This window comes from Stenella coeruleoalba (assembly GCF_951394435.1).
Source record: "Stenella coeruleoalba genome assembly, chromosome: 19".
Taxonomy (NCBI): Eukaryota; Metazoa; Chordata; class Mammalia; order Artiodactyla; family Delphinidae; genus Stenella; species Stenella coeruleoalba.
In genome coordinates this window covers 54,297,834-54,314,864 of record NC_137165.1, presented here as the reverse complement: position 1 = coordinate 54,314,864, position 17,031 = coordinate 54,297,834, and the positions used below count along the sequence as shown (strand labels likewise).

Below are 17,031 nucleotides of genomic sequence, written 5' to 3'. Positions count from 1 at the left end.
CCTGCTGTGTCAGAGGTGTCAACCCTGGGATAAGTGGCTGGCTGGGCTAGCTGCCAGGCCACCCCTGCTCCCCACTGGCCTGTGCGTCTGGCCTGGAAGTCAGAGCTTCTCCCCCAGACCGGCCGGCCGCCACGTACTCTTTTTGCTGGTGCCTTCCCTGAGATCATCACCTGGGGACTGGCTGTCATCAGCCCAGGCTTGTCCCAACAGTGTACCAACTGAGTGAAAGGAAAAACAGAGTTTGTTTGAATTACACACAGAAACACTTTCTGCAGCGGGTTATAAACCCTGTGAACTAACGAAGCTAGAAAAGAGGCCTGGAGTAAGTTTTCCCCCATCCCCCTTCAGGGCTACTCCTACCAAGGACCTTGTTTGTTGATTCAAGCTCAACCAGGTTTCAACAAGAAACCCTTATCAGGAGAATTGCTTTTCTTTTTATGACCCGACTCCAGCCTTCCTCCTGCACGAGTCCAACTGGCGTGAGTCAGCATCCTTGGGCATGTTGTCTTTCCCAGGACTCATGAGTGCCCCCTTCTGGCCAAAAGAGGTAGTACGGAGGTGAAGCAAAGGGCTCTGGGCTGGAATAGAGACCTGAATTCACGTTTGACTCCGCCATAATTTGCTGTGTGACTCTGGACCATCTCTGGGCCTTGAAAAAGGAGGAGGTTGGCCTAGATAAGTTAAAGTCTCTTCCAGTTTGAAAAGTCTGATCCTGAAGACCCCCCATTGCCTCCCTGCCCCTCCATCCTGTCCTGTACTTGGGCACCATCCCTAGCTTGTACACTGAAGGGGGAATCCACAGCTGGACACATTTACCAGGTCCTGCCACCTTCTCCATCTTAACTGAGCAGAAAAGAAGAGTTGGGGCTGGTAGGTAGATGAATACTTTTTGGTGCTAGTAGCCACAAGCCTTTGAAGTGTGTATCCCCTTTTAGGCCCACTTCCTGAAAACTGATTTCTTTCAAGGAAAAAAGATATTAGTAAACATTTAGCATAGGAAACTTTGACCTCCTCTGCCCCCTGGGCAAGAGTGGTGATAATCTCTGGGCAGAATTCCTTCAGCAAATATTATTGAGCATCTACTGTGTGTCAGGAACTGGCAGAGAGGAGTTAAGACCTGGTCGCTGCCCTCAGCACAAAACCAAGGACGAAGAATTCTTCCCAAAGATGAGGGCCTCTGAAGCCTTAGGAGGGGACAAATGAGGGAGGCTGGGGTGGCCCATCTGATTCCAGAACCCACACTTAGCTGATCCTGGGATTCCTCTAGAGAGGGTCTAGAGCAGTTCCTGACCAGGAGCTCACTTCCATCCTGTCCCCAAGCTCTGAGCTCCTGGTCCCAGGCCTTTACTGCTCTGTCCAGACAGAAGCAGAGAAGCCCCCTGGCCACCTCGTGCTGAGATATACTTCCCCAAGTCGAATCAGCTCCCCTCTGAATGTGAAGGGCCTGGTGAGGGGCCTGGGGCCACTGTCCTGCAAGAAGCAGCCAGGGTACCCAAGCACCCAGACTATGGTCATAACTCCTGCCCCAGGGGTCTGTGCACAGGGCAGGGGCTGATCACAGGGACCTGAGCCCACCACGGAGGTGGAGGCTGCTCTCAACGGGGCTGTGGTAGGCTGGAGTGTGGCAGCCACTCTGCCCTCATGCCAGGCCCAGGGCAAAAGGAGCATGGCCCTTGCCCTCAAGAAGCTCGCAGCCCAAGCCCCTTTCATCCCCACGTTTTCAAGCACAACTGGAGTCTGGGAGGACCACCTTCCTCCCTGGTGCTCTGTCCCCTGTGCCTATGAGGTCTGGGTCGCACGCTCCCTTCCTGAGAAGCCCCGAGAAGGAAGTGGACGGAAGGGCATCAGCATCAGAAAACCGCCAAAGCGGTACAGCTGGGCTCCTTCTAGGGCCCGACGGTGCTGCCCCTGGTGCTCTCTGCCACCTGGCTGATAAAATGCCTTCCAGCCAGAGGTGGCAGACTCAGCTCAGGATTGGGAAGCAGAGGGTACCAGGCTCGCCCGGCTTTTCATTTTGGCCGCACCAGGCGGCATGCAGGATCTTAGTTCCCAGACCAGGGATAGAACCCATGACCCCTCCATTGGGAGCGCGGAGTCAACCACTGGACTGCCGGGGAAGTCGTCGCCTGGCTTTTGGGAAAAGCAGACCAGAAGGTAGTGTCAAAGTGTTACCGAACCCAGGTCCGGCTGCTCGCAGCTCGAAAGCCAATTCTTTTTTGGAGCACAGGCTCCGGACGCGCAGGCTCAGTGGCCATGGCTCACAGGCCCAGCCGCTCCGCGGCATGCGGGATCTTCCCGGACCGGGGCACGAACCCGTTTCCCCTGTATCGGCAGGCGGACTCTCAACCACTGCGCCACCAGGGAAGCCCACAAAGCCAATTCTTGAGAGACAAGTGTTGGTAGGAAAGGAAAGGTTGCTTCAGAGGCTGGCAACCGGGGAGAGGGTGGAGTCCTGTCCGAGAACTCCCGATTGCTGTTCAGGGGACAGGGGCTTTTAAAAGGGAGTTTCAGGGTTATATAAGCGGAGGGAGGGAGCAGAACAGCATAGTCAGTTCTGACAGTCAGCTTGAAACCAGTAATGTGGTCTGATCAGCGTCATCTTGGTCGTTTTAAGTACGGTTAATCTTTAGTTCCAGGGTTTGTTCCCATTTCTTTGAGGCCAGTTCTAGGAATTGTGTGAAGTGGAGCAGCTTATGTCATGGCTTCAATTTGGTCATCATGTAGTCATCCTCCTCCACCTGGTGGGGGCTTCAGTAGCTGCAAAACAGCTCACAGGATACAGCTCAGAATGTTATCTATAGACCTTAAGGACGAACCAAAGGTCCTTGACTATGCTTAAGGACTAAACTATTATTATCTGGTCTCCTTTGTTTTCCTCTATTTCTGCATTTTTTCACTTCTGATTAAACTTATTCTTTGGCTAAAGTTTTTCCACAGACAAAAGGCAGGCTGAGGACATGGGGGTCAAGGACCATAGGGTCCTGCTCCGTTTCAAAAGGACCCGCGTGGGGGACACAGGGAGCCGACACTTGCGTTCCTGGGGGCCCTTGGTGTGTGGGGGGGAACTGCACCCCTCCGTCAAGTGCAGGGGCATCTGGAGGTGCTTCTGCCCCGACAGCCCCCCACATAGGCGCTCCGGCACCTCTGAGCTCCTAAGGGCCCTAGAGGAGCTCCTCAACGCATCCGCAACCTTCCATGACCGCTTCCATCACGATGCGGATCGCCACCTGCCTGAGACAAGAGGCTTGAAGCTCCCGGCCTAAGCACCAGCGGAAGAACTTGCTTGAAGCAAGCCCAGGGAGCTCAATGACAGCCCCGCCCCTCACCCTCCTCGGCCCGCCCCTTCCGCCCCCTGGGGCGGGGCTAAGAGCGGCTTGCCCCGGAAGTCCGGAACTGAGCCGGAAATTAAGCGCCGCTGGGCGCTGCTCCTCCCTCCTTCGGCGCGCGACAGCGTCCTGGTTTTCCGCGCCCCAATTTGGATGTTCATTCCCAACTCTTACGAGGTCCTGTGTCCCCACCCCATTTCCCCAGCCCAATTTCAGCTGCAAATTACTGCAGAACCTGAACCGAGGAAAGGAACCTATTTCCCGCTCCGGTCTGCCCCTCTCCGGACCCGGCGAGGCCCAGGTGAGGTTCTCGCCCGCTTTCCAGCCTCACCTTCCACACTCCCCTGCCCGTCCCCCGGGGTTCCTCCGCCGCCCGACCATGGCCCAGAAGCCGAAGGTAGACCCCCACGTCGGCCGGCTGGGATACCTGCAGGCGCTGGTCACGGAATTCCAGGCGACCGAGAGCCAAGGTGAGAGCGGCAGGGTGGGGAGCAGGGTACCAGGCAGGGGTCTGGCCGCGATTGCCGCCCCGGACCTGGCTCCAGTGCCGCTTTTCCACTGCAGACGCCAAGGAGCAAGTACTGGCCAACCTCGCCAACTTCGCCTATGACCCCAGTAACTACCAGTATCTGCGGCAGCTGCAGGTCCTGGATTTATTCCTCGATTCACTGTCGGAGGAGAATGAGACCCTGGTGGAGTTTGCTATTGGTAAGGATGGGGCCGCTCTCCTAGATACCTGATGGGCTGTAATGAGATAATGAGTTAGAAGTGAGTTGTTGGGAAAGGAATCTCTTAGGCAGTCCCTCAGCTGCGAAGGCAGACTTTCGCGATGTCTGTGCCGCCTCCGCGGTTCACACGTCGTCCAGGTCACGGCTCACTTGAATCAGGTTTGGAACTCTTAGGACTCCCTCTGCCTGTCTAGCTTCCCTCCCGCTTAGAGGTGAGATCGAAAATGAGGGAATGGTTTGAAGCCCCATTGGAGGGAAAAATGTTGAGTGCCCTTTTTAAACATCTTTGACTTAATGTTTTAACATCGGGACTTCCCTGGCGGTCCAGTGGTTAAGACTCCGTGCTTCCACTGCAGGGGACACGGGTTCAATCCCTGGTTGGGGAACTAAGATCCCACATGCCGTGGGGCACAGCCAAAAAAAGTTTTACCATCAAGAGAAGTAGCGGTGACTTGGAATGGCTTGTGACTCCTGTAGTTGTTATGGTCTAAGACCTACTGAATTATTCACTGGACAGATATTTATTGGGCGTATATTGTGCGAGCAAGGTATTGTTCTAGATGTTGGAGAGATGGCGAACAAGTTGGGCAAAGGGTCTTTGCCCTCAAGGAATTTACATTCTAGTAGGGGGAGACAGATGGTTGACAAACAAGAAAGCCGAGGCTGTGAAGAAAATAGGGTGATGAGAGAGAGCAAGGGGAGGGAGGGGCTACTTCTTGTTTGGCCGTCATGGGAAGGCACAGCGTGGGCAAAGACTCTAGAGCAGAGCCTCCCTGGTGGCGCAGTGGTTGAGAGTCCGGGGACACGGGTTCGTGCCCCGGTCCGGGAAGATCCCACGTGACGTGGAGCGGCTGGGCCCGTGAGCCATGGCCGCTGAGCCTGTGCTCCGCAATGGGAGAGGCCACAACAGTGAGAGGCCCGTGTACCGCAAAAAAAAAAAAAAAAAAAAAAAAAAAGACTCTAGAGCAGGAGGAGCCAGAAGGAACGCTGATGTGGCACCATTGTGGTGAGTGAAGCAGAGAGTGGTACTAAGTGAGGTTATAGAGAGCTCACGGCACCAGAGTTTACAGGGATTCAGGTCTCGGCATTGGGAAAGAGTTTGGAGTTTATTCTGAAGGCAAACCAACATTGTTTTTTCAGCATGCATCTTTAAAAAAGAACATTTCTCTACATAGTGAATCTTATCTACATAGAGAATGAACTTAATAATTCCATTATCACCAAATACCCAGTTAGGCCAACTTCTCTAATAGGTCCCAAAAGGACATTTTGTTGTTGTTGTTTTGTATAAACCAGGATCCAGTCCAGGATTCATGCACTTAATCTGGTTCTTACGTTCCTTAGATCTCAATCTCTCTCTTTTTAAAGAAACTTTGTATTTTAGAACAGTTTTAGAAAAATTGCAAAGATAGTACAGAGTTCCCATATATGCCACACCTAGTTTCCTCATTGTTATCGTCTTACATTAGTATGGTACGTTTGTTACAATTAATAAACCAATGTCGATGCATTATTATGAACTCAGGTCCATACTCTATTCAGATTTGTTTAGTTTTTCCCTAATAATCCTTTTACTGCTCCAGGATTCCATCCAAGATACTGTGTTACATTTAGTTGTCATGTCTCCTTAGGCTCCTCTGGGCTGTGCCAGTTTCTTAGACTTTCCCTTTTTTCTGGATGACCTTGGCAGTTTTGAGGAGTACTGGTCAGGTATTTTGTAGGTTTTCCATCAGTTGGGGTTTGTCTGATATTTTTCTCATGATTAGAGTGGGTTATGGGTTTTGGGGAGGATGACCACAGAGGTAAACGGTAAAAGGCCATTTTCATTTACATCATATCAAGGGCATATGCTATCAACATGACTTATCACTGTTGATATTAACCTTGATCACCTGGATGAAGTAGTGTTTGTCAGGTTTCTCCACTATAAAGTCACTCTTTTTATTTATTTATTTATTTATTGGCCATACCTTGTGGCATGTGGGATCTTAGTTCCCTGACCAGGGATTGAACCCATGCCCCCTGCATTGGAAGCATGGAGTCTTAACCACTGGACCGCCAGGGAAGTCCCTGAAGTTACTCTTTATCCTCCCCCTCCCCCCCTTTCCATATGGTGCTGTTTGGAAGGAAATCACAGCATCAATTATCTTATATCTTTTTTAATATAAATTTATTTATTTTTGACTGCTTTTGGGTCTTCATTGCTGCACGCGGGCTTTCTCTAGTTGCGGTGAGCGGGGGCTACTCTTCGTTGTGGTGCGCGGGCTTCTCACTGCAGTGACTTCTCTTGTTGCGGAGCGTGGCCTCTAGGCACGCGGGCTTCAGTAGTTGTGGCACGTGGGCTCAGTAGTTGTGGCTCGTGGGCTCTAGAGCTCAGGCTCAGTAGCTGTGGCCCACAGGCTTAGTTGCTCTGCGGCATGTGGGATCTTCCGGGACCAGGGCTCGAACCTGTGTCCCCTGCATTGGCAGGCGGATTCTCAACCACTGCCCCACCAGGGAAGCCCATCTTATATCTCTTTTAATCATTAATAGACTCTTTTTTCCTAACACTAATTGTTGAAGGATCCAGACCAGTTCTGCAGAACGTCTCACCTTCTGAATTGTCTAGTTGCCTCTTTATGGTGTCATTTCGTTTGTTCCTGTAACTGCTTTAATTCCTGTAACTTAGAAATTAGATTGAAAACTTTTCTAGAATCAAGTAACACACTTTTTTTTTTTTCCTGAATACATCCTGGGCAAATGTGATTTAAATTTTTGAAAGGCCATCCAGGTCTGCCTCTAATTTGTGGTATCTGGGACTCCTCTTACTACGACAGGCCTCACACATGTGTGGACATCCCAGCTTCACTCACAGCCCCACAAACACTTGCCTCGTGGCCACTCATTGGACTTCGGCGTGTGCACACAAACAGCGGGGTTCACCGCCGGGAGTCAGGATGCAGGAAAGAGGCCCATGCAGCTGGGGGAGCAGGTTTAGGAACTGGAGCTCTGGGTATGGGGGAAGAGGGATGGGCTTTGGGCAGGCTCCCTGGACTCTTCAACCTATGGAGAGGGCCAGAGTGAGGCCCTCGAAACCTGGGCTGGGGGCAGGAGCCCCGGTTGCCCAGGTCTAAGGGTGGGAATAGCTCATGTCTCTGCCCCTCTGGAAGATTATTATGCTTAATAAATATCGTGAAAAATTGGTCACTTTAAGATTTTCTCCAGTGTTAGTACTCCATCTCCTCCCTTTTTGGAACTCTGCTCCCCAGCTTCTGCCGCATGAGTGGTGACAGTGACCCCTGCAGAAGCCCGTGGCTAGGCCTCCACCTGAGAGGGATACAGCTCCTTCAACTCAAGCTCTTGACTCTGGAGAAACCTTTGCTGAAAAGAGCAGTCACCCGGGCAAGTTTTTACAGGATCAGGAAGCAACTTTCCTGAGGCAGGAACACTCTTGGGTTCCTGGCCCACTGAGCTGGGAGCTTTGCCAGAGATCAGGGCTGGGCCTGGGTTCTTGCCCTCCTGGGCAGCTTCCCAGAGTGGGTGACCAAGCCCTGGACCTGGAGTCCACGGTCCCCACTTCTCCACTTGGTAGCCAGTCTTTGTGGATGAGTCCTGTCCCTTCTCTGAGCCTCATTTCCTCACCTGAGCCTTGTCTGCCTCGCAGGACTGTTGCGGGGAGCAGAGCGTGTGCACGTGTCTGTCCCCGTGAAGGTATCGATACTTTGTCTAGAATTGTTGGTATCATCACCAGTTTTACTTTTCACAGCCACTGTTTCCTTCTCTTTTTCTTCTCCTTCCCAACGTCCCCAATCCCCAGAGCAGCAGCTTTCTTAGCATTGAATCCCTCCGTGGGATCCTCCGGAGATTAAAATCCTCTCATATTTATTGCGCATAACTTAAAAGGAGAGTCCCAGTGGTGCTTAGAAGCCGATTTTGTTACTCTTGCTGTTTCCTCTTCTGTTAACGTCTGTGCTGCTAAATGGGAACCACTGTCGGTGCTTATTCTGTGCTGGGCTTTGTAGCTTTGAATCTTTTGTCTCTGGTGGCAGATCTGAGATGGTGAATCTCCATGAGATCAGGGTGCCTTGCTTACCTTTGTTACGTCTTGAATGCCCAGGCCTTTTGGCCTGGGACGAGGATGGGGCCGGGGAATGTGCGCAGAGTCCCGGCCATGACTTCGTGCTGCAGCCCTGAGTGCGTTTGGTTCTGGAATAACTGCCGGGTTAGATGGCCCATGGCCATGGTTTGGCAGAACGAAAACCAATGTTGGTTTGTTGGCAAGGAATATAGAGAGTTTGGTAAGAGTGGGGCTTTGGGGTCAGGCAGGCCTGGGTTCAAGTCCTCACTCCCCGACTTAACTCTGGGCATGTGATTTCCTTTCTCCCATCATCGGTCAGGTGGGGGAGGATCGGTACCTGCCTCACAAAGTTGTTGAGAGAAGTAAATGAGATAAAGTGCCTGCAGCTGCAAGGTCCCCTAGGTAGCCAGACCCCTTTGAGGATAAACAGTTCCCGAGTCTCCCAGAGAGGTGAGGTAGGATGGGATAGTGTCTGATCACCCAGCTGTTCCAGGGATTCGGCCCTTCTGGAAAAGCATCGTTGAATGATAGGAAAAGGTAGGAAAGTTGATCTTTATCCTCACAGTGGGTGTCCGGGCAGTAGTAGGAGGAAGTACCACGGGGAGACAGGCACTGGTCAGGCCTGAGCCACCCTCATTTGGGATGGGGGATAGGAAGCGGGTGAATTATCAGGAACCAGATAAAAAGCCAGCATCTCAGTAAATACTTGAGTGAGCGAGAGAATTCAGAGCTCATGCCCCAAATAAAAACTCTGGCAGGCTTTGGCATTAATTTGGGAGTGTTGGACTGAAGCACCATTGGTTGATTCTCTGGTGTCTTATATGCTGTGTGTGCACACCTGCACCATTCTAGATGGTGTATGGAGATGTAAAGGAACCAGGAGATAATTCTCTGCTTCCATGAAAACTGGCTGAATCCTAGCATGTCACGGAATACTCGGCAGTTTTGTTACTACAACAGTAATGCAAGTAGGTGGCCTCCCACGATTCAGGTTAAATCGCTTTCCTCTGTTCTATTTCATGCAATACCTGTAGCTGCCACCAGATGATGGTGGTGTACTGAAAAAGGCTGGTAGATGAATCCTGAGCCACCTCTCTTTGGAAAAATAGGATTTAGTAAAATTGAAGATAGGCATGCCGCGTGACCCAGCAGTTACAATCATAGGGTTGGGTACATGCACGTCCAGACACATGCAAAAATGTCACCAGCAGTATTGTCTGTAACAGTCCTAAACTGGAAACAGTCAACAGTGGAATGAATTATCAATATTGTCGATATTCATACTGCTTAGCAAGGTAAATGAACAATCTACAGCTCCTTGCAATTATCTTAAAAACATAACGTTAAGCAAATGATGCTAGACACATAATAATATGTACAGTGTGATTCCATTTCTATAAAGTCCAAAAAGAGGCAGAACTGAATTATATAGTATTTAGGGGTGTGTGTGTAGTAAAATTTTTTTTATTAAAAATTTAAAAGGTCCTGCTATTAATTTAAAATTATTTTATTGCATTGTTACACGTCAGGAAGAGGGTCACCTCTGAGAAGGGGAGAGAATTGAATCAGGAAAGAACATGCAGAGGCTTCTGGACTGATGACAGTGTTTCAGTCTTTGACCTCAGTGCTGGTTACATGAGCACTTGCTTTCTCATTGTTAAACTCTACCTGTATGTGCCAGCCCTTTCTCTGTGTGTGGGTTGAAGATATGCCCTGTGCCAGCCTCCGAGGCTATAAACAGGTGCGTGCTTGGTCCATATCTACTGTGTGCCAGGGAGGGGTCTTACATTATTTAATTCTCTCTTCCCGTTTTACTGATAAAGAAACCTAGGCTTAGAGAGATGGAGTTGCTTGCTCTGCTCACCTGAGTCCCCTGGGGCATTCCTGGGATTCTAGCTAGATCTGCCCACCACAGAGCCCTCGCTCCATCCTCCGTACTCTCGGGTTCCCGTGTACCTCCTTCTCTCACTGATCATTTAGTGTCTTGGGGTCACACATCTTTCTGCTTAAAAAGAAATTCCTCAGCTATCCACTTGTTACAGGAAAGAGGTGAATTCAAGGTCCTCACCCCACTGCTCCCTTCCACACCAGCTGGGAAGGCTGGCTCCAGGCACCTGTGCCGTCCCTCCCCGACTGGCAGAGACCAATCCCCCTTCCTCTCAGTTCTAGGCAGAAGCAGGGTGTGCGTGTGTGTTTTATTAATTTATGTGAATACATAATTGACTCACATGGTACAGAATTCAAAAGGGTAGGTAATAAACAGTAACTCGGTCTGTAGCCTTTTCTGGAGGCAACCATTGTTACTAGTTTCTTGTGTATTCTCCCAGAGATATTTTAGGGATTGATAAACAAACACGTATATATTTGTTTGTATACTATGTATACCTTTTTGCATATCCTACACATGTTGAAGTATACTGTATCTATATTCTTTTTTTTTTTTAACTTAGCACCATGTCTTGGCACACCTGCAGTGTCAGCCCATAAAGAGCTGCCTGATTCTTTGTGACTGCTGCATGATGTCCACTGCATGAAGGGACTAACATTTAGCCGGCCCCTGAGGGGGGCCATTTAGGGTTGTTTCCATTTTGCTCTCATGAGCAGTGTGACAGTGGGTACCCTTATTTGTATGTCATTTCTCACTTGTGGGAGTGTACCTGTAGGATAAAATTTTAGAACTGAAATACAGGTCAGAAGTGCGAAAAACCATGATTTTTTAAAATTTAATTTGGTTTTTTTAACTTATACAAAACATATCTGTTTAAGTCAAAACTGTATTACAAGTATGGTCTCACTACCATTCCTGTCCCTTCCACCCTGTTCCCCCCTCATATGAAACCAGCAAATGTGGGCGTATACATATATGTATATTCGTCTCTCACCTTCTTACGTGTAATAGTGGCTTTCTCTATATGCTGTTCTGTCCCTTGAATGTCTGTCCTGAAATTTCAGGGAGAACCGTCTTCAAGATACTGAAGTAAAACCCAAGAACAGATAGCCCCCAGTGAAGATTTTGACCTGGGATTGACCACGGCCAGCCTAGTACCCTGGGGCGGGCGGGTCGTCGGGCGGGTCCTCAGCTGTAACGGTCTTGAGCCACTGTCTCCAAGGACATGCCCAGCCCTCTCAGGCACCAGGTGCTGGCTAAGCACTTGTCAGCATGACCTCATTTAATCCCCAGGACAATACTTAGACCCTCCTGTCCCTTCCAGCACCATTGCCCTCCTTGCTTTGTGACCTGAGATCCCCTACCTGCCCTCTCTGAGCCGCCAGCTTTCTCATCCCAGACTGCACTAGGGTTTTCTCTTTTGTCTCTCCTGGGGGTTCCTGTGGCTCCCCACACCTAGAAGGGCCCTGCCTTTGCCTCTTGTTCTCTTTATCTTGCCAGGTTTGTCCAAAATATGTTCATCCGCCAGTCAGAACTTGTTCTCCTTTTTGTCTGGTAACCAGTTTTTAGATTGCAGCAGGATCGGCATACAGTGAAATGCACGTAGCTTAAGTGCCAGTCTGAGGAATTTTTAAATTCATTAAGCTGTATGTACATCAGTATAACCAGCACTTAAGTCAAGATACAGAATGTTTTCATCTCCCCAAAAAGGTCCCTCGTACCCTCTGCCAGTTAGTGTCTTCCACCCTGAGGTAACCATTATTCTAACCTCTATCCCCATGGATCAGTTTCGCCTGTTCTTGACCTTCGTGTAAGAGGAATCCTACAGGATATAGTATCTGGTTTCTTTCACTCAGCATAATGTTTCTGAGATTCATCCAAATTGTTACAGTATCAGTAGTTCATGTCTTTATATGAATAGGCCGCAATTTGTTCATCCATTCACCTGCTGATGGAGATTTGAGCTGTTTCTAGTTTGGAACCTTTATGAATAAAGCTGTTATGATAATTTTTGTACAAGTTTTCTTGTATACATAGGTACTCATTTCTCTCGGGTAGGTTCCTTGTATACATATGTGCTCATTTTTCTCAGACAGATTTGGGTAGGAGTGGAATTGCTGAGTCGTAGGGTAGATGGATGTTTAACTGTGTTAGAAGCTGCCAACTAGCTTTCCACCGTCATCACGATGTATTCCACTCCTCACCGCCAGCATACGAGAGTTCCGGTGCTGCTCCCTCCCCGCCAACACTTAGTATCACTTAGTATTTTTTTGTTTTAGCCATTATGATAGGTGTGTAGTGGCCTTTTATTGTGGTTTTAATTTTCATTTCTCTGATAAGGAATGTTGAGCACATTTTCATATATTGACCCTTTTGTGCAGAGTTTATCGAAGTCTTTTGCTCACTGTTTTTGTGTTGTTCATCTTTTATTGATAGGAATGCTTTATATATTCTGGATATGAGTCCTCTGTCAGAATCTATGAATATTTTCTTCTTTTGCTTTTTTACTTTTTCTTTTTTTCTTCCTTGGTATGAAGAAAAGAAGTGAAGGTGGTGAGGGGAGGGCCTCTTGGGGAGAGGGACTGATTAGGGTGGTCATGGAAGGCTCTTAGAAGAGGTGACATCTTTTATTTATTTATTTTTGGCTGCATTGGGTCTTCGTTGCTGCGCGTGGGCTTTCTCTAGTTGTGGTGAGCGGGGGCTACTCTTCGTTGCAGTGCGCGGGCTTCTCATCGCAGTGACTTGTCTTGTTGCGGAGCACGGGCTCTAGGCGCGCGGGCTCAGCAGTTGTGCCACAGCATTTCTACTTGCCCCTGTTCCTGGCTGAGCCTGGCATCTGCCCGTGGTAGGATTAGTTGTCCTTGTGGTTTCTGAAGGGACACCCTTTCCCACGGGAGTAGCAAAGAGCTCCCCATCTTCTGGGACTTTGGTCAAGTTACTCAACAGCCTCAGGTTCTTTCCCTTAAATGGGGGTGGTGGTAACTCTTCGTGGGGTTCAGTCATGTTCCTAGCATGTGTCCAGCGAGAATCCTCAGTTGCAGGCTCCGGAAATACAGAGGTAAATTACTACCCTGTGGTGCCCAGTGATGGGGGGACAGACAGCAAGTAAAGAAGGTAGTCGGCAGGATGACCCCAGGCTGTGCTAAGGGCTCCACTGGGGTGAATGGGTGCTGAGGTGGACACTGGGAGGGACCTCTCCATCAGTGCCTGGAGTCCGTCCCCTGCTGCCCATCTTCCTCGGTTCAGGAGCACCACTCGGCCTCTTCCGTCCCTCAGAACTGCAGATGTCCAACTGCACAGGGTCCCAGGGAGCCAGTCCATCCAGCCTCCCGACCCTCTGCAGTGCAGCCCTTTTCCCTGCTCACTGCTTTAAAATCCTTCCAGCAAACATTTGCGGAGCGCCCCCTGTGCCAGAAACCCAGGAAGTCTTGGGAATAAGACAGCCTAGGTCTTTTTTTAAAATTAATTAATTAATTAGGCTTGCGGCACGGGGGCTCTTCGTTTTCGCGTGCGGGATCTTTAGTTACGGTGTATGGGCTCTTAGTTGCAGCATGTGGGATCTAGTTCCCTGACCAGGCATCAAACTCAGGCCCCCTGCATTGGGAACGTGGAGTCTTAACCACTGGACCACCAGGGAAATCCCAAGACAGCCTAGGTGTTGACCTCATGGCACAGTAGCTTCTAGCGGGGCTCAGCAGTCAGTGAGCAAGAAAATTCCACGAAGGTTTCTCAGAGTTCTAAGCATATGAAGACAGTGAGACAGGTGATGAGGGACGTGCCTGGGTGTGGCAGGCAGCGGCTAATGGTGTACTCCAGGGAAACCACACTGGCCACGGAGCAGTGACGTGCTGGTTACTAGCAAGAGGGTGGCACCATGCAAAGATCCCAGAAGGATCTTTGCAGTGGGAAGTCCTTGGAGGCTGAATGGGTAAAATGTTTCCCTACCCAGGTACTGCTAGGGAAGGGGTGGCTGTACCTACCTGGAGTAGGCGGAGATCTTTGCCAGGCCTGCGCCACTTCCCTGCACCTGTCCCCTCTTGCTGGGAAAGAGGTCCTAGTTGGGTTTTGCCGGGCGTGTGGGGAGGTCCCCCCTTTGCTTGTTTCTAGAGATGCCGGGGAAGTGGGTGGGCTGTAACTCACTCCTGATTGGACACTCAGTACTGGTCGGCCATGTTATGCAAATGAGCTAGAAGTTCGTTCTCTACTTGGAGTAGGAACCTAAGGGTGAGGGTGCCCTGATGGCAGGAAGCTCACTCAGGACCCACGAAAATCAGCTTCCCACATCTAGTGCTTTAGGCGTGACGGGAGAGAATGAGGGGTCTGGGCATCTTACCTGAGCAGTGGTTCTTAGATCCAGAACCACGGGTCTCTCACTCTGTCCTTTTCTTTTGTCCCCCAGATTCCTAGCAATAGTGATGTGGGAATGATGCTGAAATGCTTTAAACTCTCAATTATGCTGTTTCCATAAAATGGTGGACTGAACAGCTATTAAATGATGCCATGATTGTAGATTTATTGGCGTGGAGAAATGTTCACAGGACATGGTTAAATGAAAACAGCTGGCTTACAAAACGAGTATCACGTTGTTATTAAATATTTATATGTAGTCACAGATTGAAAAATTGTGGGATGAAAAACATGTTACATGGGTGGTAGGATTAAGGTGGTTTATATTTTGACTTCTAATATTTTTGACAGCTTTATTGAGGTATAATTGGCACATAATAAGCTTTACATACTTAAAGAGTATAACTTGATAAGTATTGACATGTGTACACCTGTGAAACCATCACCTTACCTATATTTCTTAATTCTTCTAAAGTGATGATACACTGTGGGTTTTATGTTTTCTACTTAAAAAAAAAAAAAAAGGAAAGCCTATCAGTCATTGAGCTGGCTGAACCAGGAGGGAAAGGGATCAGTGCCCACTTCCAGAAGGTTGGGCAGTGGAGGGCAGGCAGGCCTTTCTGGAATCTGGAAAGGGAGGGCTGGAGATCAGAATAGACTTGGGATCCCTTGTCCCTGGGCCACCTTCTCAGGCCTGGGCCTTCCCTGGGACTCAGTGGGCGGAGGAAAGATGGAAGGAGGCCCAGGGCTAAGGCATCCAGACTCACCTTGCTCTTCCCCAGGAGGCCTCTGCAACCTGTGCTCAGACAGGGCCAACAAGGAGCACATCCTGCAGACTGGGGGTGTCCCACTCATCATCGACTGCCTGTCCAGTCCCAACGAGGAGACCGTGCTGTCCGCCGTGACCACGATCATGTACCTGAGCTCGCCGGGCTCCGGCTCCCACCCCGAGCTGACCGCCACGCCCGTGGTCCAGTGCATGGTGCGCTTCTCCCTCTCAGCCAACGCGAGGCTCCGGAACCTGGCCCAGATCTTCCTGGAAGACTTCTGCTCCCCCAGCCAGGTGGCCGAAGCCCGCAGCCGGCGGGCTCACTCTGCCCTGGGGATCCCACTACCAAGGACTGAGGCCCCGCAGCAGCCCTGATCCAAGGAGCCCTCAGGCCGCGGCACCGGCACTGCCAGAGACAAGACCAGAATCCCGGTGGGGACTCAGGAAGTGGGAGCAGCAGAGCCCCCACTGTGCACGTTCTCCCCAGATGGTGCTTTGTCAGCCCCTTTAAAGGCGAGTTTTCCCAGTGGGACAGGTGTTTACACTGTGTGAAAGGCACCAGGAGATGAGTGAGGAAGCCAGACTTTGAGACACGTGGAGAAGGAAATTGAAGGGTGCCGTTTTGACAGGCTGACGCTCTCAGCCAGCTAGAGGCGAAGGTCCTGCCTCCTGGCCCACCCCGCCACCGAGCTGTCACCCTCGTGTGAGAAGCAGCAGGTCCCTAGACCCAGAGGCTCTGCAGATGGTGTTTCTCCTGAGGAACAGCTGGACCTGGGGCTTAGGAGAATTGCCTGAGCTTGAGGAAACAGGCATCATACCTTAACAGAAGTGTTGGGAGTAATTCTGAGAAATAGAAATGAGAAGCCTTGTTGTTAAAAGTATTTCGGGGCCCTGGGAAGCTGGGGAAGTGTTGTGTCCACTGCTGTGGAGGCCAGGTACCTGTCCTGCAAGCTCTCCAGGCTGGGTGTTGGGCATGGTGAATGCTGGCCTGGAGAACTCTGTGGCCCAGGATTAACTGTTTATCTACACAGGCCTATCAGCCAGGGACCATGTTAGGGCTTCAAAGACGAAGACGTGGTTCCTAATCTTGAGTGTCGCAGCCCAGTGACTGTTAACATGGCCATCAGGCATTAAGACGGAGGCCATGAGGGTGACACATTAGAATACAGGCACAAACTCTACGAGCTGTTGTCTTTTCCCTTCGCCACCCCATGGTACCTGCCTGGAAGCCCTGGCCTGCCTTCTCTGCCATCAGGGTTAGTGAGGTGGTGGTGGTGGGGGTCCCTGTCCCTGGAAATCTGTCTCAGGCTGGCTTCAGGGATGCAAGTAAGAGAGGTGCTCGAGGGAGATGGGACCAGATACTGACAGCAAGCGAATGGCTCAGAGTCTAGTGTCAGCTGCTCAGCACGGGGGAAGGGGTGTGGGCCCCCTTGGAAAGGTGGGGTTCAGGAGCAGTGGAAGGTCCTGGCCTCCCTTAAGGATGACCTCTTTTTTTTTCTTTTTTAAAATTTTATTTATTTTTGGCTGCGTTGGGTCTTTGTTGCTGCGTGCGGGCTTTCTCTGGTTGCAGCAAGCAGGGGCTACTCTTCATTGGGGTGCACAGGCTTCTCATTGCAGTGGCTTCTCTTGTTGCAGAGCACGGGCTGTAGGGCGCGCAGGCTTCAGTAGTTGTGGCACGTGGGCTCAGTAGTTGTGGCTCGCGGGCTCTAGAGCACAGGCCCAGTAGTTGTGGCGCAGTTGCTCCGCGGCATGTGTGATCTTCCTGGACCAGGGATCGAACCCGTGTCCCCTGCACTGGCAGGCAGATTCTTAACCACTGCGCCACCAGGAAAGCCCAAGGATGACCTCTTACATGGCCAAGGAAAGGCAGATTCAAGAGGAATGGTTTCCAAAAAAAAAAATAAAAAAAAAAAAAA

The 17,031-nt window shown here is 50.3% G+C and overlaps 1 protein-coding gene across 1 annotated transcript; it reads left to right on the top strand.

Annotated features, from left to right (window-relative positions):
• The first annotated feature begins 3,365 nt into the window (after positions 1-3,365).
• Positions 3,366-17,000, top strand: ARMC7 (armadillo repeat containing 7). Its single transcript, XM_079905609.1, has 3 exons — positions 3,366-3,796; positions 3,891-4,034; positions 15,129-17,000. The coding sequence occupies exons 1-3, from the start codon at positions 3,706-3,708 to the stop codon at positions 15,488-15,490; spliced, it is 597 nt and encodes a 198-aa protein (XP_079761735.1). The 5' UTR covers positions 3,366-3,705; the 3' UTR covers positions 15,491-17,000.
• Positions 17,001-17,031: the final 31 nt, after the last annotated feature.